General features: G+C 40.2%; 1 protein-coding gene across 1 annotated transcript in view; it reads left to right on the top strand.

The window, feature by feature from the left end:
- LOC145783959 (uncharacterized) overlaps nt 1–13,600 on the top strand; it is a 35,671-nt gene extending 22,071 nt beyond the window's left edge. The window contains exons 14-27 of the mRNA XM_082595720.1: nt 4,120–4,257; nt 5,295–5,423; nt 5,616–5,771; nt 6,078–6,188; nt 6,547–6,771; nt 7,113–7,215; nt 8,718–8,964; nt 9,267–9,353; nt 9,806–9,887; nt 10,215–10,340; nt 10,459–10,583; nt 11,582–11,676; nt 12,133–12,215; nt 12,566–13,600. Of these exons, the coding sequence (XP_082451846.1) occupies nt 4,120–4,257; nt 5,295–5,423; nt 5,616–5,771; nt 6,078–6,188; nt 6,547–6,771; nt 7,113–7,215; nt 8,718–8,964; nt 9,267–9,353; nt 9,806–9,887; nt 10,215–10,340; nt 10,459–10,583; nt 11,582–11,676; nt 12,133–12,215; nt 12,566–12,715 (1,857 nt within the window). The 3' untranslated portion in view covers nt 12,716–13,600. The remainder of the gene's footprint in view (nt 1–4,119; nt 4,258–5,294; nt 5,424–5,615; nt 5,772–6,077; nt 6,189–6,546; nt 6,772–7,112; nt 7,216–8,717; nt 8,965–9,266; nt 9,354–9,805; nt 9,888–10,214; nt 10,341–10,458; nt 10,584–11,581; nt 11,677–12,132; nt 12,216–12,565) is intronic.
- Nucleotides 13,601–22,026: the final 8,426 nt, after the last annotated feature.

Here is a 22,026-nt window from a genome sequence, read left to right as displayed (position 1 = left end):
CCGCACACACGCGCGCGCGAGCGATTGCTGTCTGCTGCTGAGAGATTTATACCTTGAGATGCTGAATTGCTGATTATTATTATTGAGGATAAGGCTGCAAAATTCAGATAAGAAGTTGTGTTCAGCCGAAATGTTTGCTATGATTTTATGCTTGGTTGTTAAATAATCATTCAGGCTTCGGTTCAAAGTTAGTTTAGGCTAGGTTTTCCAAATTGTGTACAGTAGGCCTAAGAGGCAGTGTCTGTAATTATCAGGTCTTCTGGAATAAGAACTGCTTATTCAGGTGAAGTTGCTGTTTGTGGTTCTGTATATTTTATATGTAGCTTTGAGAATGACACTAATAAAGTTCATAGTATTACGGAAGGCTCAGACAACTAAGTTTTCAGCACTTAAATTGTTAGTTCTGTGTACCGTACTGTAAGTGGGCTATGTTTTTTTTCTTCAAAAAATGCATTAATCTCTTCACATATTATCTTTAGTTCATAAAGCTGACCTTGTTGTGGGTAGCATTGTTAACTGTTAAATCATGCCTTAAAAGTTTTAAAAAGAAAGTAAGAAGCATGGAAAGCTCTTCTGTCATTGGACCCTCCAAGGAGCTTCTCACTGCTGATTTACCAACACTACGATATGTTCTTGCATTCTGTACTTTGTTAAAGGTGATACTCAAGTACTTTATTACTGCAAGTTTTTCTCTGACTGGTTTTAATTAAGCTTGGTAGTGACATAAAACATAGACCAACTCGTATATCTTCGTATGGATGAAGGGTAGTTGTTAAAAATAATAATATATATGGCTTGCATGAATGAACAGTACACGTAGGCTACAATAACCAACTAGAAGACACTTTTCAAAACCTTAATGTGTTGAAATAATTAATTGCACGTTTACAGAGACAGAGCACTCATAAGGAATTAATTTTTCAGGAAGCTGGAAAAAAGCTAACTATTCTCTTTTCAAATGAAGATCGCATTCCTAAAACAATGGAGGTTTCTCCTCTCCCAACGTTATAGTAGAGTAGAAGCACCGTTATACCAAATTGGGCCTCTTGACAAAAGGACAACGAAAACGCTTCAAAAGAGAGTGAACAAAAAGGTAAGTTCTTACATACGGTATCTTTTCAAACTTTTTTGTCTAGTAATTTTCTATGAAATGTAAGGCTTTTATAAGTATATTCTTTGATAACAGGGTCATGCATAGACATGTCCCATGTTGTGTACTGGGGTTGGTCTGTTGTTATATTTGTTGAATGGAGCCATATGAGAAGGAGAATGGGTTACTGCCAATTCTACAACCCCACTTCACCATTGCAGATGTAGTTCAACCAACTCTAGATAGTAGGTGGTTTAAGGATTTTTCGATTTCCTAAAGCATTTCCTCGTGGGAAAGTGATTCAGATGTTCTGATTTCTATGTCTGTAAAGGCAGGCTTGTGCTTTCACTAAAGCTAGTCGTGCTATGGCGAGAAGATTTTTCTTGACTATCACTGATTTTTACTGCCATTTGTCCGAAAGAGTATTAATTGTTATGTTTGGCATATATTGTTTTTCGTTGTGACAGTCAGAAATAAAAACAAACTGAACTGATTTACATGGATTATTTTGTGTTCTTTACATTTATCAATCACACAAAAAACTTGTTTTTCAAGAGCCTCAAACAACAGCGAGGAGATGATTTCGCTGCAGCAAAGAAGTCACAAGTGATAGAGGAAGAGAACTGGAAAAAACAGCAGTTTTCTGCAGCAATTGATGAAGAAATTGACTCTCCTTTCGAACCAGCTGCACTTGGTACATCTGAATGTGACAATGCCCCGGTATTCAATGATGATCCTGCTCTGCGATCTTTTTCTGTGAACATGTTAGAAAATATTCGCAAAGGCAGTAACTCTTGTGATGTTTCTGTCCGCACTTTTACCCAACCAAAATTAAATTTGGATGCCAGCTCACTGTTCTCTTTGATTGGGACCATGCCACGCTTACTGAGTCTATCCTTACTTCACACTTGACCATGGATGAACTAAAGGGTTTGATAAACACAAAGTTTGAATACCCTCATTTTCCTGCCCATACTCAGACTGTGCAGCGTCTCATTTGGGAAGTCACTAACGACTGTGGAAGTATTGCTGGCCATCAACGACGGGATGGTTTCATTCGGGCGAGAATTGCTTCGCGTAGGGTCTTGCCGAAAGCAGACACGAAATCTGACTTTCTTTCATTGGCTGCAGTATAATATTTTGATATTCACCACTGTTTCTTGTTCATTGTCTTTATTCTTCATTCGTTTGTGCACGTTTTACAAGCACATATAAAGTTAGTTGGTTGATGTGTAAGCTACCATTGGAGAGTTGCAGTTACTATATCTGTCAAAAAACAAATGTAAATCGGCGAAAACAATCCAATATTAATGCAGTGCGTTGTGTGATTATGTAATACATATTACTACAACAAACCAAAGTGTCATCTTATGCACAGTGCATTCCTACTCTTGCCATGGAAGTGAAAAAGGCTTTAATATCATCAGTTTTTGCTGACCAAGCAAAAATAGGGTTGCCAGGTGATTGTTTAATATCTTACCGTACACCGCCAGACTTTACCTAAAAGGGCAACTAGCAGTCGCATCATATGTAATTGTTGTTGTGGTTGTTAAAGTTGGAAATTTTTACAATTTAAAAAAGATAAACAAAGTTTTTTCTTCAAAAAAATTGTACCTGGCAACTCTGTGCTGGCAACAAATGTCAAAGACAAAATCGACTACATGTTTAAGGTTACTGAATATTTTTGCGTGAAATTTTACAGAAATACTCTACATAGCAATAGTCACCCTGTGTGATAATTCGATTTTTGATTTTTTTAAATTTTTTGATTTTCACATCGCCTTATTAGCCATTCAAGAACTCATTGTTAGCAATTTTTTTTATTGCGATGACCATCATCCTCATAGACGAGGGTTGCCATCAGCCATCACCGTAGTTAACATGGAGGATCCAACACACAAAAAGAAAACGGAAGTCTCGCAATGTCTTTTTAGTTTTATTATTTTTCACATTCTTTCGACAGCCCTGTATCTGACAATTTGGCTAGTTGCAATTCTGTTATATATATTAACGACTTCTCTTCCCACACAACACATCACCAGACAACAAAATCCATCATTTTTACATTGATTCAATGTCTGCAGACGCTTGCTGTTTGGGTCGCTTTGCTACTGTGAAGCGAAAGTAGCGCTTGTCAGATCTCAAAATTATTGTTTGTTGATTGCTTTCTCCGTTATCTGTAACGCTTGACTTCATCTGTATGAACCATGGTATGAACACAACAACTTTATAGAAATGTCACTTGCGCTTTATCTACCGGCGTATAGCCCACATTTACTGTGGAGCGGAAATAGCGCTTGTCAGATCTCAAAATGATTGTTTGTTGGTCGCTTTCAGACACAATCATCCATGCAAGATATAATAGGAATATTGGGTCTAAAATTATTCATCTGAGGCCGTCGATGCCTGGTTCAGGCAAGGCAGTTGAAGAAGTTCTCTCCGTTATCCGTAACGCTTGACTTCATCTGTATGAACACAAGAACTTTATAGAAATGTCACTTTCGCTTTATCTACCATCGTATAGCCTACATTGCTGTTGTTTCTTGAGTGCCACTCGATTCACAAGTCACTACCGATAGCAGTTAGTGAGAAAATGATGTCATTTTAGACTCCTTCAGCAAAGACCGCAAATAGATCTACTACCCAGCTAGGATAAGTTCAACATTCACTAGCCACTTTACTAGATGCTTGGTATTGGGTGTTGTCGTTCAAAAAAATATATTAGGTTTTTGATTATCATATTTTTAATCTTTCCTACTTCCAACCTTGTGGCACACCAAAGTAGCTACTAATTTTAATTTGTAAAGACTTTTAGGAAAACTTCCTCGACAACACATTGAAAGAAAAACGACTCTTTGTGTTCATTTAGTAGTAGTAGTCCAGTTTTAATCCGGTGATGTCCCCGTTACCGTCAAAAGCACGACATTTCACGAGCATTGTAGAATAAGTTAAACATCATTTAATTTATATGCACCAACTTAGCAAAGCACCAAAAATTGGCATTTTTTAGTACAGCTCATGTATTGCAGTTGGAAATGGAGCGAGCACTCATAGATGGAGAACTGGGTTCGGAGAGAGATCTTTTGTTGCGAGACGAGAAGGAATGCGAGGACATGAAGGACCGTATCATTCAACTCGAGGAAGAATACATGATGCAAAGAGAAAAAGTAAGTTTTTTTATAAACTTGGAATATCACCCAGCCAAAACAATACTTCATTTTATTTTGATCAAACGTCTGCAAACGTTGAATCATGGTAAACAAGGACTAATTTCCTAACAGGGACGTTAACATTTAAGTACCAAACACTAACAATACAATGACCAGTTAGTAACCTCTCCCTTATAATTTTGTATTATCCTTATCTTTGAAATTTTCCCCTCCAAATTGAAGTGATGATGCTTTACAACAAAGCCAATTAAATGAAAGCGTTGAATTTAGAATTTCAAAACTTTTAGCAAGGAAATTTTGTTGGTAACTACGTCATTCATTATATTTTTTACATGTTTTAAATGTTGTTGTATTGCTATGTAGCCTACGTCAAAACTTAGACGTACACTACCATGTCATTGTGTAGCCTATTCAATTGCAGTCACATTACCATGTACGCTATTCAAGTCAATTGCATTAGTTAGCACGATAGTACCGTTGCGGTTACCTTTTCAGTAAAACCACTAAGGAACTGATGCAGGCTTTTCTATCCATGGCAGACTTTTCTCATGTCATGTAACCTTATAACTGATACTGAATTTTAAAATGTTCTATGAATGTGCGACGCATGGAATTCGTGAACTCGTTTTTCGAATTCTCACGGTACTGCAATCAAATGCAGATGTAAAATAGAAATATTTTGGGTGTTAAGGTTTTGCTATAACTTTGAATCGTGAATCAGAAACGCAGCCAACCTACTCTAGTAAGTGTTTACTGTATAAAAGTGGCTCACGAAGCAGGAGTTTTTCTCCAATCTTTTCATTTCCACTTTTGTTGAGCTATCTAATTGAGCTATCCGGGTGGTGTAAACACGATAAAGTTCAGCGCATTACTGGGTCCCACCATACCCTGTGTCTTTTTGAGCATCATGCAGGCGTTCTTGGCTACTCAGCCACACAGTCGCGACAAAACATAAAAGACGTTACCCCGACCATAACGCCCAAGTTGAACGTCTCCAAGGAAAACATGAGTGTTTTGATTTTCCGCTTTTGCAGCAACAAGGGATCGTTGAGAAAGAGAAAATGAAATTACGTCAAATTGAGAAGTACATCACCGAAACGAAGAAGCAAATCGACAAGTGTCCAGAGAGTATGAGAGGATCTATGGAGGAAAAACTATACAAGGTAAAAAATGCATTGGATACGGAGTGACGCGGAAACAATGCACAACATTTAAACAGAAGGTGCATGGTTCAAGTCTATAAAACGTCAGTGAAGAAATGAAAATATTGTTGATTGTAATGTTTTCTTTTCCTTTTTATAAAATTTGTTGTGTTGTGTAGTAGCCAAACATTCGAGTCTGTATTTCTTCATCAGCAACAGGAGGAAATGGAACAGGAGACGAAGAAGTTTGAAGACGCGGAATTTCAAGCATTAGAAGTGATGAGCAAGTTGGATGAGGATAAAGAGCAAATACAAAGATCGTTGATTCGAAAAAAGAAAAAGCTAGAAATTCAAATTGACACAAGAAAGGTCAGTTGATCGAGTTCATATCGGTATTCCTCTTGTTTTGTATTACTGTCCTTTCCTATCACTCAGTTTTGCTTTGTAGGAGTAGTAGTCCAGTTTTAATCCGGTGATGTCCTCGTTACCGATGGTGGTCGGGTCTACCTCCACGTGCCGCAACTGCCTTCACACCCTGCTTTCATATCGACCTGTCTAAAGCACCATCTCTTGTCAAGTCGACGTTGCTGTATTCCACCTCTGCTTGTACTTTGTAGCCTACCTAATAACATATTCTTCTGACATTATAGCAAAACTTTTCATGCACTTTTTCAGGGTCGAGTGACGACTCTCGATGGCCAGTTAACTGAGATAATTGAACAACAAAGGCTAGAAAATCAGAGGCTGAACAAAGAACGTGACAATGCAATAGGAATGCTACAAGAGGTACAGATTATGCTAGGGATATAACGATTGAATGTGTATGCTTTTTTGAATGATAACATCTTCATCTCAAACATTGTCATCACTTACTATGACATTATACCTGTTATGCTTGTAAGGACCAACTTGCTAATCCTCCACATATCTAATAGTTTGTGATGACTAAAAAACATGCATTTTCGCATTCTATACCAGTATATAAGTCCAGCCTTACTCGGATGAAATTTGCTTCTGACAACATGGGCACTATAACTTAGATTCAAAAATGATATACAATGCAAAGGTCGTACCTTTGAGGTAGACTGCAACCATCTTATAGAAGCTTCGTTTTACTAAATTGGTTTGTCTTATTGCGTTTTAGCAACGGGAAGAAGCCACTTTCTTAGAGAGAAAATATTATCAACTGACTGGTGAAGACGCTCCTCCAGTCAAATCTCCGGCATCTGTATCTCTGTCCCATCGTGGCATTCCCACACAAGACACTCCTCGTTCCCCGTCGAACTCCGACCAGTTGTCTCCTACATCTCCGTCTCGAATAGTGAGCAATGACACATCAAGATCCCCAGATGGACTTGTGGATAAAATGGTACGTTGGGTATCGCGGTCCAAGGAAAGTCAAGATCGAGTCATCAGCAGTTTTCTTTCTGATTATGCAAGTTGGACAAATTGCAGCACTGTATTAGACAAATTTGACTTCCATAATTCTAATCAAACTCAACATTTTGATTTTTATTTACCTTGGCCATAGGTTAACACACGAAGTACTGGCTGCGTCTCTACACACCAGCATGCGTTTAGTAATGTTGCCTGAACGTACGTTCTTCCAATAGAAAACATTGCTTTCAAATGTCTAAGCGAGTTTTCTGATATATTGCAACTGAATTTGAATTGCGTTTTTAACAGTAGGCCTACTTTGAATACCTTTAGACCAGCCCACAATCAGACAAGTCACATCGTTTCCCGAACACTTCGAGCCTTTCCTCCTGTCGAGTCCAACCGAGTTCACCCAAAACAAGCCACACTTCCTTAGGTGAGTTGGAGGAGTAGTTTTGACAATCTATGTTTCACGATCTTTTTGTCTTCCTGAAATCACCCTGTTTACCCACTTGGTGTACAGTTTTCGCACAACCTTTTACCATTGTCGCGTAGTGAGCTACTAATTTTAAACTTGTTTTTTTTTTCAAAGAAATTAATCCTATTTTATAGGAATTCATTACACAGATGACGGCATCCTATCATATAGGCCGCGTATTGCGGCCCTGGCTGTGTCGAGCCAAGCAGCCACGCATTATAGCACGTTGCGTACGTCAGCACACAAACGACGCCAAGGTAGAATCTCACGGTGGTGCATGGTTTTGCATCACGATCATCATTCACGTTGCGTCATTAATCATAATATATTTGATTGGCGTAGTTTGATGTGTAACCTTATCAGTTTCTTCCCAGCCGGTAAATCATACCTCTTTTTACATTAATTCAAAGTTTATAAACGATGAATCAATATAAAAAAGACCGATTTCTCTGTGGGTTGTTTTTGCTGACCATGCAACTTCACACGCTGTTGTGCAGGTTATGCATCCTTTTTATCTCACTGTGCAGTGTGCACAAACAAGAGATGGTGTTTAGTTATTAAATAAAATACATTGGCATTTTTATGATAGTCAATGGTCATGGGTATTGGTTAAAGGAATTTTGTGTCGGTTTGGCTGTTTGAGCATCTATATCATCGTGTTCGCTTTTTTGTGGGCAATATGGAGCACAAAAGGCATGGAAATGTGATGAAACTGTTTTTGCATGAAATAATGTGTAATCCGTAAACAATCCTAAAACAGCGAAGCTTTACATTCAAGTACAATCACCGAAACACATAAAAATGTAGGCTAAACAATAAATAATTTTAATACTACAAAAATTGCTCAATGCCAAGCAAAAAGCCAGGCAGAGCAAATTACATCAAATACAGTTATTACCTTCTAAAACCTCTACACTCTACCTACAGCCTGTTTCACACCAAAAGGGGGTTCATCAGAAGGTCCTTATTCAAAAGATTTTATCATCACCATTATTTTAATTGGTGTTTAACATGTTCCTTAATTTTGTTTGTACCATTAATGTTTGTGAAGTATTTGAGGTTGCGTATTTGTATTGCTGCGGTAAAACAAACAAAAAGCCCACTTGAATCCTTTCCGGTCTCTCGCCACAACTTGAACATTATGAACAATACTGAGCTATGCAGTAATGTCATATGTGACTCGTCCGAGTGTTTATGAACGTTACCATTTGTCAGGCTTCTCCGATTATTGCAAAACGTTTTTGATTGATTTAGTCAAACTTCATTGACAAGTTCGGTTAATCGCATTATTAATTTTCTGAACTTTTTATGTATTTAACCGCTAGATACTGCTTCTTTTTGGTTTTCTTAATAGCTGATTGTCAGCGTTTTCAGAATAAAAAGTTAAATATGAAATTAACCGGATTGCACAATTACTTGTGCGAATAATTGGATTCATCTGCATGTTGCAACTGTTTTAGAATCTTCTTTTTCGAACGTAACAAAATCTCCCGGTATCAACGGAAACACGGATCAATTGGATGCATTACAAGAACGCATCAGATCGCTCGATCTTCGGTCAACTTCCGGCCCCGTTTCCTCCAATTCTCATCAAAGGAATAATGGAAAAGTTGTTGCTTTAGCGCCATCTAACCACCCAATGACAAACAACGTGCCTGGACACTCGAAGTCGCCAGCGAGTCCTAACGAAGAGCTTGAATCGTCAAGGTGAGCCTGAAGTTTTTAATTCAAAGTATGTTTTCTGAAAAGTGGATTTCAATGATTAGAATTACCAAACAATGTATTTTTGAAAACTGAAGACGGGTTACTGTTTCCGTCATAACATTAGACTTTCAGATTACTCACACTTTGTATTTGAACTCTTGTTCGGTACACTTGGAAGCATTAAATTAGACAAAACTGCAAAAGTTTATTCATATGGTTTGGGTTCAGGTGATATATGCCAGGCCTGGAAAAAGTTCATGTTTTAACATGCAAATAACCGATTTCGATCACACTTTCTCTTGCAGGTGGAAAGCTACAGACAGCCTGAGTATATGCTCAATGGACAGTGGAGATACTTCATTCTCTGCGTGGTCAATCAGCAATCACGATAGGTGACTGAATTTATTGTTTATAGCAGAAAAGCTTAAATCTTTCATTAAACCTTTCAAAAGCTAAAAGATTTAGATGACGTGCAGGGAAAGGCAATAAACCCAATCTCTCCTTCAATCTTCAAACATATCATTAAAAAAATAACCTTCTTAGCTTGCTCTGAGGGGTATCGAACCTGTGTCTTTTCTAGCGTCGTCCATACGTTTGAACCACTCGGCTACAAAGAAACCTTGTTGCTATTAAATAAGAAAGTTAAACATTTCTTATTGACGTTTTTGGGGGGTAAAAAGTTGGAAGAGAGATCTCTCCGGACAACAAATCAGCCGTTTTTAACGTTGATTCAACATCTGCAGACATTGAATCAACATCTGCAGACGTTTCAACATCTGCAGACGTTGAATCAATGCTTATTGCTGTTGGGGTCGCTGCTTCAACCAAATCATTTTTATTGTAGTGCTGACATGGGGAAAGTACTGGAAATGGAAAGGCTACTTTCTGAAGCCAAAGCTCGTAAGAAGCGTCTACTGGCTGACATGGTTGGTGGTAGGCCTAGATTGTGGTTGCACTTGTAGACAGGTGTACTGCCATTTGCAGAGTGATTTTGATACTGAGTTTATTCCACATAATTCATTGGAAAATTGTTACAACCCAAACGACTGGTGCGTTTTATAAAAAAAAATTAAAGTGAAAAAGAATTTATGCACGGTGCACTTAATGCGTATTTGTCTGACTTGTTTTGCAAACGCAGTTTGAGTTTGTATCTAGTAGCTTGTAATGCGTTTTTAAATAGATAATATAGTACAGTATATATTTCCAAGCTTTCTTGCTGCGGTACTGTATTTCAAATTGTGTCTTGTTTACAGGAAGCCCGTAACTCCAGAAATGATTCCACCAATCAAACGGTTGGTAGTAAAGACGATTCGTCTTCATCAAAAGATGATTCGGCCAATTCTGTTCAATTGCGTTCAAATAACGGAGAAAAGCGACAGGTGGGCTGCTTATGCTAAAAATTGTTTTGTGAGATTGAAATCATGTTTTTTTCATACAAAACGGATCCCATGACATCGAAGTTCACGACGACGAAGTTACGACTGTTTGTGTTTTCAGACTCGTCCAATGACACGATACCTTCCAGTTCGCTCTAACGAATTCGACTTGCGACATCACATTGAGACCTGTGGCCACCATCCTGACTCATGTCGGTACACGTCACTCAAAGCAACATCTTGCAGGTACATACCCAGACAGCAAAATCCGTTATTTTTACATTGATTTTTGAAAGAAACAGAAACATCGTTTGAATTGTGTAGGTAAAGCGAAGCAAAATGTTTTTTGCATCTCCTGGCCAACATACAGCTTCGACTTCAATAAAATTTTATCTGTTAGTATTCATAGCATTATGTTGTCATTTGCTGATGCTTTTTTTCAGTAGCTTAAATAGAGTACTTTGTCTGTAAACTCAACTTAAAATGAAAGGTGTCGTTTTTAAACTTTTACCTAACTAGCGAGGTAGTTAAAAACAGAGAGAGACTGTTTACCAGGCATTTGATAATAAAAGTAATTTGCGTTCTTCTGGTGAATATTTACTAGGTTACCTCCTGATGTTAAAGATGATAACTAGCTTTTGTATTTCCAACGTTTCGTCAGTCAGCACGACTGACTTTTTCAAGGTGGCTAAAACAGGTTAACACAACCTGTTCAGCAACGATGGCACAACACAAAAACATACATGACGAAACGTCGGAAATACAAAAGCTAGTTATCATCTTTAACATCAGGAGGTAACCTAGTAAATATTCACCAGAAGAACGCAAATTACTTTTATTAGCGAGGTAGTTGTTGAATTTCATGGGAAAGTTTTTACAAAGCTATTAAAACAAAGTGCTTAACACATTTCCGCTTTACCTGATATTTGTCAAAATGCAATGATTACCCAGACAGCAAAATGATGGATTTTGCAGTCTGGTTAGGGACATACAACGAGCAAATTCGAAACTACGAAAGAAAAGTAAATTAACACAAGTTACAAAGAAACAGACATCCTCTCAATTTTCCCACTTCAAATTTCGGTGAAATTTAAACCTATTTTCATCACCAGGTGGCATGTTTGCATTTTGCATCGGGAGTTGTCTCCTGATGCAAAATGAAAAAAAAAACAATTTCAAAAATTAGCTCTTTTTCAATTTGTGTTATCACGAGATTTATTCTAACGTAGCATGTCTTTTTTCAGAGGTTATTTAACGAAAATGGGAGGAAAAATTAAAACCTGGAGAAAACGTTGGTTTGTGTTTGATCGAATCAAAAGAAACTTAACTTATTACAGTGGTAAGTTTGCTACAAACCTTTGCATGGTGTTTCCAGTTAGCAAATCGGTCAATTTTTACATTGATTCAGCGTCTGAAGATGTTGAATCAATCTAAAAAGGATTAGTTTGCTTTTCAGGTTCATGCGTTTGATTAAGCTGCTCTTCAGTTAGCTTTGTGCAATCACTCCGCATTTTAACATTTTTTCGTTAACTTTTTCTTTCTCTGGTTCCTTTACAAATCAACGGCAACAGACGAGTGACGTCAATCGTTGACATCGTCACTGCACCCCAGACAGCAAACTCCGTCTCTTTTACACTGATTCAACGTCTGTAGAATCTATGACAAAATAGTGGGATTTGCTATCTGGATCATTTGTAGTGCTTTAAGAATTGTTATAACCGTAATCTGATGGAAATTTCACCAAGGAAGCTTTTTTAAAACCTGCGTGGTTAATAAGTCGTCTGCAACTTTTCAGACAAACATGAAACGAAAATAAAAGGAATGATTTACTTTCAAGCCATAGAAGACGTTTTCTTTGATCATCTTAAATCACAAAAAGTAAGTTCTCTGTTCGTTTTATTTTTTTATAAATCCAAAACATGTCATTCCATGAACTAAGGAAGTATCAGCTTCTGTAGGCTATACTATGTAGTAGGCCATTGTACAATGCACATGGTGTAGTCTGACAGACTTTCTTCTTATTCTTAGAGTCGGCCCAGACAGCAAATAAACCGTTTTTTACATTGATTTCAACGTCTACAAATGTTAAATCAGTATAAAAAACGACGGATTTGCTGTCAGAAGAGCATTTCGAAAAAGTCGAAGAGCGTTTCCCGTTAATGTCGGACTTATAATTTCAAAGTGGATTTGTATTTCTTTTTCATAACAACATTAACTTTGACTTACAGAGCCCCAATCCTACGTTGACATTCTGCGTGAAATGTTACGACCGAGTCTATTACTTTGTCGCCCCCTCCGCGGAGTCCATGCGCATATGGATGGATACGATCGTCACTGGTGCGGAAGGTTACCGAGAGTACATGAAAACGTTTGAGTGAATACTAGGGTTGCCAAAAGCTGCTGTTTTACTCCAATTCGCCGCTCAGCTAATGTACTGCTGCTGATGAAACCACGCTGCGATTGGAACACATTTTCCAATACGCGGAGAACTGAGTATATGAAAACCTACGCAGAATGTATGTGGTTATTGCCCAACTTAACGTGCTGGTTTAAATTATCTTACCTACGCCGAAACAACAATGTAGTTTTTATGCTTCTCGAAAGGCGTGTTTCACGTGGCTCGCACAGAAGAATCAATGAATAAGAACCTGTTACAAGATTTTCTAACCGGTAAACAATCCAGCATCTTGTGTCGTGCCATGGTAAGCTGCAATTTTGATCCTATTTCTTCAAGAGATTACTTTTAATTCAGTTTTATCAGACTGACAATATCATACCTTACAACATACGAGCATGCCGGTGTTTGCAATACATTTCGAAGAAACCCGGACCCCGCCAGCAAAAGTTTTTTTTTTTTTTTGTCGCCTTTCAACGTCATGTAAAGTTGAAACAAGGCCAAATCAATAACTTTTACTGGCTGAAAATATCATGGATAGATGTTTATTGGTTGCTGCTAGAAAAAAATGCATGATATGCACGGTACAACTGCAAGTTGATGATGTAACCCGTAAGACTGAATTGCTAAACGAAAAATAATGTTACTGTAACATATGCAGCATATTCATTTTTAAAATCATGACATTTTGATCTTTTGTCATTGTTTTCTATTTTAGCTGCTTCCTGCGCAATGAGAAACGCTGACATTAAATAATAAATGACAACATTCTTTTGAAGCCCACCAATGTTGCTTGTTACGCTTTCAGATTTGTACTTTGCCTTTTTAAGTTTTGTTGCAACTTGCCAATAAAAATATTTTACCATTATCTAAATCTGTTGAAGTTCAGTTATTATGAAACAGTTGGTTGTGATTGGCTAGCCGAGCAAAGAACACACAGCTGTGAATCTTAGCCTTCAGATTTGACGTTTTCCATCCACTTGTGACTGGATATCTGTAGCCGCAAAATAGTTTCTGAATCTAGATTCTAGAATCTAGAACATGGATGACTCGTAGATATCGTATGCGAGCTATGCACGAATTTTGACTTCTAAGATTCAGCAATAAGTTGAATGCGATTTTTTACACCGGTTATAACTCTAAAATTTTTTTGTGGGAAACCTATTTATCCAGCGAACAAAATGTCCGCAGACGTTGAATCAATGTAAATAGATGTTAAGTGCTTATTTGCAGGCTGGTAAAAGAACTTACGTGAAAAGCAAGTTGTGGCTGAAACCACTTTAAGCTGAGCACAAACATGGTAGCCACTTTAACAAGTCGAAATTCTGCCACTGCGAATGACTACAATGCAACCGCCAACCAATCAGAACATGTTATAAGAGGCTACCGTCCAATTGTGACCCTTCTAGCACTCATCCAGAGAGTTGATGCTTGTTTTGAAGTTTATTTGGTAATTACAGAAGAAAAAGAGCAGTAGCAGTGGTGGAAATCGAACCCGCGTCAATGAAATGAGTACTTTCTAGCCCTAAGCCAACCAGCTGACAAAAAAACCATCACTTAATTTGCTTTCTATCATCTTCTTTTCGCCATTTTTTACGTCACTTAAACCGTGGCTTATGATTGGTTGGCGGTTTCATTCTAGTCAAGTTTAGTGGCAGAATTTCGACTTGTTAAAGTGGCTACCCACAAACATCTTGTCCGCAAGTAGTTAGGGTTGCCAAGTGCAAGCTACTGTTCCTGAACTGATGACTGCTTTGACCATTAGTGCCATCAACAAAACATGTCACGTAATGACCCAGCTGATGACGCAAAATCAAAATTGAATGCCCTAACCATTTTAAGCTTCATACTTTATTGTCAATATGGTTCTAGGCTACCGTACGTAAAAGATATTAGGCTATCAACGCTTGGTTCTTTGTGCTAATTAAACAAATCTTCATCTCCTCATAAGCCTTTTCCTGTTGCTGTCCCCAATATTTTATTGATTTTTAAATTTGTATGCCAATTGCCAACCGGCATAGCCAACCAAAGTCCATTTCACATCATAGGCCTATTGTTCTTTACACAATTAAATCGTTTTTCGAATTTTAATAACAACGAACAAACAGATTCGTCACCGCAACATAAATATAGAAAATGAACTAAGAACTAAATTTGTTATCACAAAAAATTGCCAATTCAGCACGATCTACTAGTCAGCTGATGGGATCAGACAAATGCTATCCACCATTTGAGTCATCTGTTGCAAGTCTCTAAGTCGGTCTCGGTGCCATTCATCGACAACTTTGGTGTGGAATTTTATTTCCGCATGAATGGAGTGCAATTCCGTATCTAGCCTTAGAGTTTTCTTCTTGAAGATTCTTGCTTCAAGTTGCAAATTTTTTCTCATCCGTATGACCTTGTCAAGGCGCTTCTTTAAGTGGTTTAAATTTGATGTTTCGTGCGTAGGCCTGGATGAGTCTTGGTGGTTGATGTTTATGGTAAGGCCAAAGTCTTCGGCATCAAAGGTATCAGTACTTTCTATTCCAGAATCACCAATCAGTGGCGATGAAAAATAGGTCATTTCTGTGTTTGTACTTGCTCTAGTTTTCTTCTGTGGAGTAGAAGAATCTTTCAAAGCAGTTGTTGATTCCATATTCCGAGCAAACAATGTGTCAAAATTTGTTTTTTTTGATGCAAGAATTTTATCAGGTGCTTTCTCATATTTTTGTTTTATTTTATTTGCCACGATCTTTTGTCTGCGATTCAAGGTCAACTTATCTTTTCGGGAAGTAGATTTAGGGAGAAGCGACACAGAAGTGGAACTAGTTGCTGGAGACGTGCAACATTCCAATCGCTGTTCGCGCTTACGCTTTTTTAGTTTCGACACCTTTATTTTCTTGGCTGAAAAATTGTCGGCGGTATCGTTTTCAACAATTTCATTGGCATCGCAGTTCCTACAACCAGTCCACGTGTTGACTATCTCGCGCAAATCCGGATATTTTTTGTTTTTTTGTTCTGCTGTTAACAGTTTTCCAAGTTCATGTTGACTTTTTTTCAAATTGTTTTCTCTGGCAAATCTATAAATGATGGAAAGTATCGTCTGATCGGATGAATCATTCATCCCTTACACTTTCAATCTAAAGTAGAAAAACAAATGTTAATTTAAAAATAAATATTGTTTCTCATTTTTAATAGATTTCACTCAGAGACGTAGGCCTAGGGTAGGATTGTTAAATAGTTGGCTGCCTAAACTTATCCAGGTGACTGCTCCCTCAAGGTACTGAAATAGCTGAAAGAGGCACTTCAAATCATTTTTGCAAATATCTTTGACTTTTTAAACGTAGCCTAATTTATAAACAAACGCTGGGGATGCCAGCTTGTGCAGTTTTTGAGGGAGGGCATTTTACTGCCTTTGTCCCTGTCAACCACGCCTATTCGTTCCAGTTTCTTCACATGTAGGCTATTGTTACTTTAAAAAATTACTAAAAACTGCTGTAGACCTACAGGTGCGGTTACTGAACCATCAGTGTAACCTATTGTAAGCCTCTTCAGGATCATGCTCAGCTTCTGAAAACGCATTAAAGGTTGATATGTCGGTTGAGCAATATTGAACTGGGATCCGTAGGCTACGTCTATCTGCCTTAAACAAGCAACTTAAGCAAGTAGAACTGTTTGACTGCTGCATTGTCAGTGAATTGAATTTAGGATAATTTCCTACTAGTTAATTGACTGAATGAAACTATTGAGAACGTCTGTACTTTTGAATCAGCTGGGCTGAAGATTTTTCTACGAAATGTATTTTTTCAGCAACTAAAGGGCAAAAATGCAAAAGCTAATTATGTCGATTGCAAAGAATGTCGAATGTTACAAGCTGGATTAGCTACCTCATTTTCGAGTTGTGTATAGGCCTACCTTGGAAACTTGAAATAAAGTTTTACCGATAGAGTTGGCTGCGCGGATAAGAAAGGAGAACTCCACTGACGGCAATCGAATGGCAATCGGTTCGACACTTACCTAATGCACGTAGGATAATTCTTTCTCGATTAATGTTTTTCTGATAAACGGCTATATTGTAATTTGGGACAAGATTTAGCCTTTATCTTTTAGAACCGCCTCGGTCAGGTAGGCCATTGGGTGATGCACGGACAATAGGTTACTTAGGCTTACTTCTATATACTTTTTCAGGGGGCCTTAGAATGAAGAAAACACCACTGATGCTTGAGAATTCTATTGTTTTCTTTAGAAATATTTTGTTTATACGTGGGAAGGCTATTTATCCGCATTAGGCCCAAATTGTTCTCTCAACGGTCCTGATGAGACTCCTTACGTACGGTAGGCCTAATGAAGTAAGTTAATAAATGATAGGCAACTCCGCAGTAGATAGACAAGTAGGCCTAGTCTAGGCCAGGGCTTCCCAAACTTTTTTGTTTGCAACCCCTTTTTATCTCCTAAAGTTTTCCGCGACCCTTTACGATTAAAAGAATAAACAGTGCGAAATATATACGTTTGTGATACCATTGAAAGGTTTAATTTAAACGAAAACTAAAAACAAGCTATCCATACTCGAAGCCTAGGCCTACTACTTTACTCAGGGGCGCTGGAACAATTTTTGGCTAGGTGCAGGATTATGAAAAAAGGGCACTCTTATTGCTGAAAGATCTCTTTTTAAGTTTTAATATAAGATATAGCGATAATGCTCATCTATCAGCTCATTATCTGCTCAGGTTAAAAGACTTCCTTTCCTGCTGTTTGCGCCACCTAAGAATTCCAAGAATCTGGAAAAGAGCCCTTGTGGTTGCAGTTCCTAAGCCGAAGAAGCCCCCAGGGAACCCAAAGAGCTACCGTCCAATCTCACTGCTCTGCATCCCCTTCAAGATCCTCGAGAGACTCATCTACGCCCGTGTCGAACCAATAATAGATCCGCAGCTCCCCCGTGAACAAGCTGGTTTCCGACACGGACGATCAACCGAAGATCAGGTCACACTTACAGTATGACCCAGACATTGAGGACAGCTTCTCGGTTAAGAAGAAGGCTGGCGCCGTGTTTGTTGATCTCGCGGCTGCCTATGATACCGTATGGCATAGCGGCCTTACCTGCAAGTTACTCCGTCTGCTCCCTGACAGACACATGGTCCATATGATGATGGAACTTGTGCGAAACCGCAGTTTTACCCTCACAACCGGTAGCGGTCGTCAAAGCAGACTACGCCGACTTAAAAACGGCGTCCCACAGGGCTCAGTCTTGGCTCCTCTCCTGTTCAACATATACACCTACGACTTGCCACCCACCATCTCCAGGAAATATGCTTACGCAGACGACCTGGCACTCCTGCACTCAGCAGGAAACTGGCAGTCAGTGGAGAGGAACCTCAGCCAAGACATGCAAACATTATCAGCATACCTCCAGAAATGGAAGCTACAGCTCAGCAAGTCACAGTGTCGGTGGCCTTCCACCTGAACAACCGGGAGGCAAAGCGTGAGATAAACATCAACATTGATGGGGAACGCTTGCCCTACTGTGCCGAACCTACATACCTCGGCATAACCCTAGACAGGTCACTCACGTACCGCCGGCACTTGAAGTCACTGCACAAAAAAACTATCTACACGCGTCGCACTTTTGAGGCGATTGGCGGGTTCCGGCTGGGTAGCTGGTGCTAAAACTCTTCGTACAGCTACCCTAGCCCTTGTTTATTCCACCGCTGAGTACTGCGCGCCGGTCTGGTGTCGTAGTTCTCACACTCACCAGATTGATACAGCCATCAACGGCGCACTGCGTACTGTGACTGGATGTCTGCGTCCCACTCCAACGGACAGCCTACCCATCCTAGCAGGCATCCAACCCGCTGAGCTACGCCGTAAAGGAGCCATGATTTCTCTCGCTCGCCGCGCTTTGGACCCCGACCATCTCCTCCATGCAACATTCAAGCGACCACCACCTATAAAGCAGCGGTTGAAATCAAGACGCCCCTTTGTGCCTGCCGCACAACAACTACTTAAGAACGCAGAAAAACTTGGTTTAAGTGCGGCACACTAGACGAACCACATCTGGAACACGGAGTGGCAAAATCACACCTCAACGCTCCGTGACTTCATACCCGACGCCGATCCCCGTCCACCAGGGATGTCCCTCGCAAGGCTTGCGTGGGTCAGGCTTAAGCGCCTGCGAACTGGCATCGGCCGCTTTCGTTCGGACATGCACAAGTGGGGCCTGGCTCCTTCATCAGAATGCAAGTGTGGTGCCACGGAACAGACAGCAGACCATGTCATCCACCACTGCCTAACCCACCTGCCTCCACACGGTGCACATGGTCTGAGGGTCCTGGACGACGAGACTGCTGAGTGGCTGAAGATTTCCTGCCCTCCAATCTAGCCTGGAAAGATCGCTCATACGCCATCATCAGCTCATTATCGAGTAATGATAAAAGTGTCCGGTTTACAAAGAACAATGGCACGAAAGGGCATCATACTTTGTTATATTGATGTAGGCCTAACCTACTGTGATACAGAATTTTGTGTCGTGAATATTATTTTGAGGCAAAAAAGAAAAAAGATTATAACTTAACTTAATTAGGCTAAAAACGAATAGCAGAAATTGTTTTGTTGCAACATGTGCAGTAGCTTCTACATGACCTCAAAAAGACACCATTTTTCCTCTGCCCCCTATCCACAGAAAAAATGAGTGCAGGAGGGCATTCGCCTCATCCCTAATCCAATTTTAATTTGATGAATTTGGTTACATACAAAGCGACGTATGATTGCATATAAAGTGTGCATTGTGATTGCATTGTCGGCTATTGTATTTATAGGCTACTCATCAGCTACCGGTACTAAATTTTCGACTAATTACTTTTGTTTTCTAAGAAATCTTAAAGTAGTACCGGTATCGTAGTTTACTCTGCTGAAATGGTGAATGTGAATTTTTTCCTACATTAAACGAATTTGCGCCCACCACCAAACGGTTTTTTGTCCTATTTTTTAAGAACCATTACTAAACATAAGGACCCACTTGTGGATTTTGGGAAGGAAAGGCAAGATGGTGCTCACACGGTTCTGGTTGTGAGGAGAATACTTTTGATGCGTGAGCTCACCACGAAGAAGCTCAAGGTGGACAAAAAAAGAACAAGAAAGTAGGATAATCTCACAACGGAAAAACTATGCAAAACCAATGTTCGTCGTCGTGAGAGCCTCTGGGGCAGAGGGTTTATCCTTTCACCCCCCCCCAGATTCACGAGATTCACGATGTTCCCGGACTACACTGGAAGGCTACTAGAGAGCAGCCAATCTTTGGTTTCATCATCCATAACACGCAAACCTTCCACTCCGTTAGGTGGCTTGAAGATAGTGTAGTCATTGATGATGTGGTCTGCGGTCTGCTCCACGGCACCACATTCACAGGAGGAGGAAGAGGCCATTCCCCATTGGCGCATGGTTGAGCGGAAAAGTCCGACGCCCGTACGGAGACGGTTGAGGCGCACCCATGCCTGTCTTGGTAGTGTCAGGCCGATGGGGCGTGTGTCGGCGTCGGGGACGAACGAATAGGGTCTGGTGGTGCTTGACTTCCATTCAGAATTCCATTTATGGTCCGCCCAAGTAGCCGCAGAGATGTCTTGTTCATCAGTTTCGTTGATCAGAAGTTGAGCGGCTGGCACGAATTAGCAGAAACGGGGCACTGGCGAGGGGAGTTTGCTGAGCGCCTAGTGAGGTTGTTGATGATGTTCCATGCTTTGCGGTTTGAGTGCGAGAAGTCGATGGTTTGGACAGCTTCGTTCTGTCGCTCAAGCTTCTTTGTGTTTAGCCGCGCAAGTAGTCTGGCGGCGGCGGTGTTAGAAGCAGCACCAGGTGTGGCGCCTAGGTAGGCCTATGAGCGATAGAGATCCTCACACTCAAAGTCCCAGCATGGTGCATAGTTGGTTCGATGGCCACGTGGTTTTGTGGCCTTTGCCGCAGTTATTATGGCATTGCAGAAGTCCTGGTAGGCCTAGGCTATGCCTCGTCTGCGTTGCATGTTTTAAGCGATAGTAATTTTGCAGCAGACTCATTGGCCGGGAGGCTGTATTGATTTCAATCGGCATTTTTGAAGTTCCATCGCTTCACCGGTAAACTCGGGACAGGAGCCATAAGTTTTGGGGCTGTGGTGAGAGACGGCCGGTGTTGGGACCGCGGGATCTTCTCAAGCACACGTCTGTCTGGAAGAGAGCTGTCGACACTCGTGAAGGCCAAGTCAGGGTTTGTCCCTGTTTCCTAGCGGCCGGTGTGGAAACTGGCTGGTTTCTTAATTTGGATTGAATAAGAGGGCAAGATGGTTTGTAGAGGCCCAGTCAGCCAGCAATTCTCCGTCGCTGCTTGTGTTGTTGTAGCCCCAGTCGATGTGCTAGCAGTTGGAATCGCCAGCGTAGAGACTGGGGGAGGGGAACGTTGGAAGGGATGGTGGCAACATTCACAAGGGTGGGGCTTGTAGTTGTAGATGTTGACGATGTTGTAGTCTGAGATACAAATGCACGCCCACTCAATCTCGGCATCAGTTGGAGATTGGTCGACAAAGGTCCACTTCAGGCTCTCATGCACAAACGTGGCTATGCCGTGCTTCCTGCTTAAGGTAGACCCGGTTAGCGTGTAGTTGGGAATAGCTAGCCTATCTGCAGAGGTGCAGTGGGTCTCCTGGAGGAGGATGACGATAGTGTGCCGGTTGGTAGGCTATGGGCAAGCTGCTCAACAACTTTGACCTTGGTTGTTGTGTATAGCTTTCTATGTTGAGCTGCAAAATGGTGGGGCGTCTGCTTGTCCATTGCCCCTTGCAGCTGTGCCGTCCGGGTGGAGGCTCTTGGTTGACAAGGTTGATTCGGCATCTGCTTGGGTGCAGATGTTACTCACATGAATGGGGCACGAGGAGCCACTTGTCGTCCATCCCATAACTAATGTTGAAAAGTTATGTAAAACCACTGACTGAAAGTTATTGATTTTGACGTGTTTTCTCATTTATTGATCGAAAGCGAGGGTAGACTGTAGGATTTTTACCTTCATAAACGAGCCGCCAGTGGCAGTCCGACGCCGAAACGCTTCGTTTCGTCAATTTCATTGCTGTTCAAATAATTTTATTCGGCCTAACTTTTCAGTAAAAACGATTAGCTTTATTAGTTGAAGTTCGACACCAGTCTCACCTCATTTTATCACGTTTTTAGTTGTAAAGTACCATACCACGTTATCACTTTGGTAGTGCTGTTTCGCCTTTCCCCTTTCCATTTATTTTTATTTCAGAGCAATGTTAAATTTGCCTTCTTTCTCATAATAAATAGTTATTTAGTAATTGTT

Source organism: Aplidium turbinatum, chromosome 15, assembly GCF_918807975.1.
Source record: "Aplidium turbinatum chromosome 15, kaAplTurb1.1, whole genome shotgun sequence".
NCBI lineage: Eukaryota > Metazoa > Chordata > Ascidiacea > Aplousobranchia > Polyclinidae > Aplidium > Aplidium turbinatum.
This window is presented reverse-complemented; position numbering and strand designations above follow the sequence as displayed.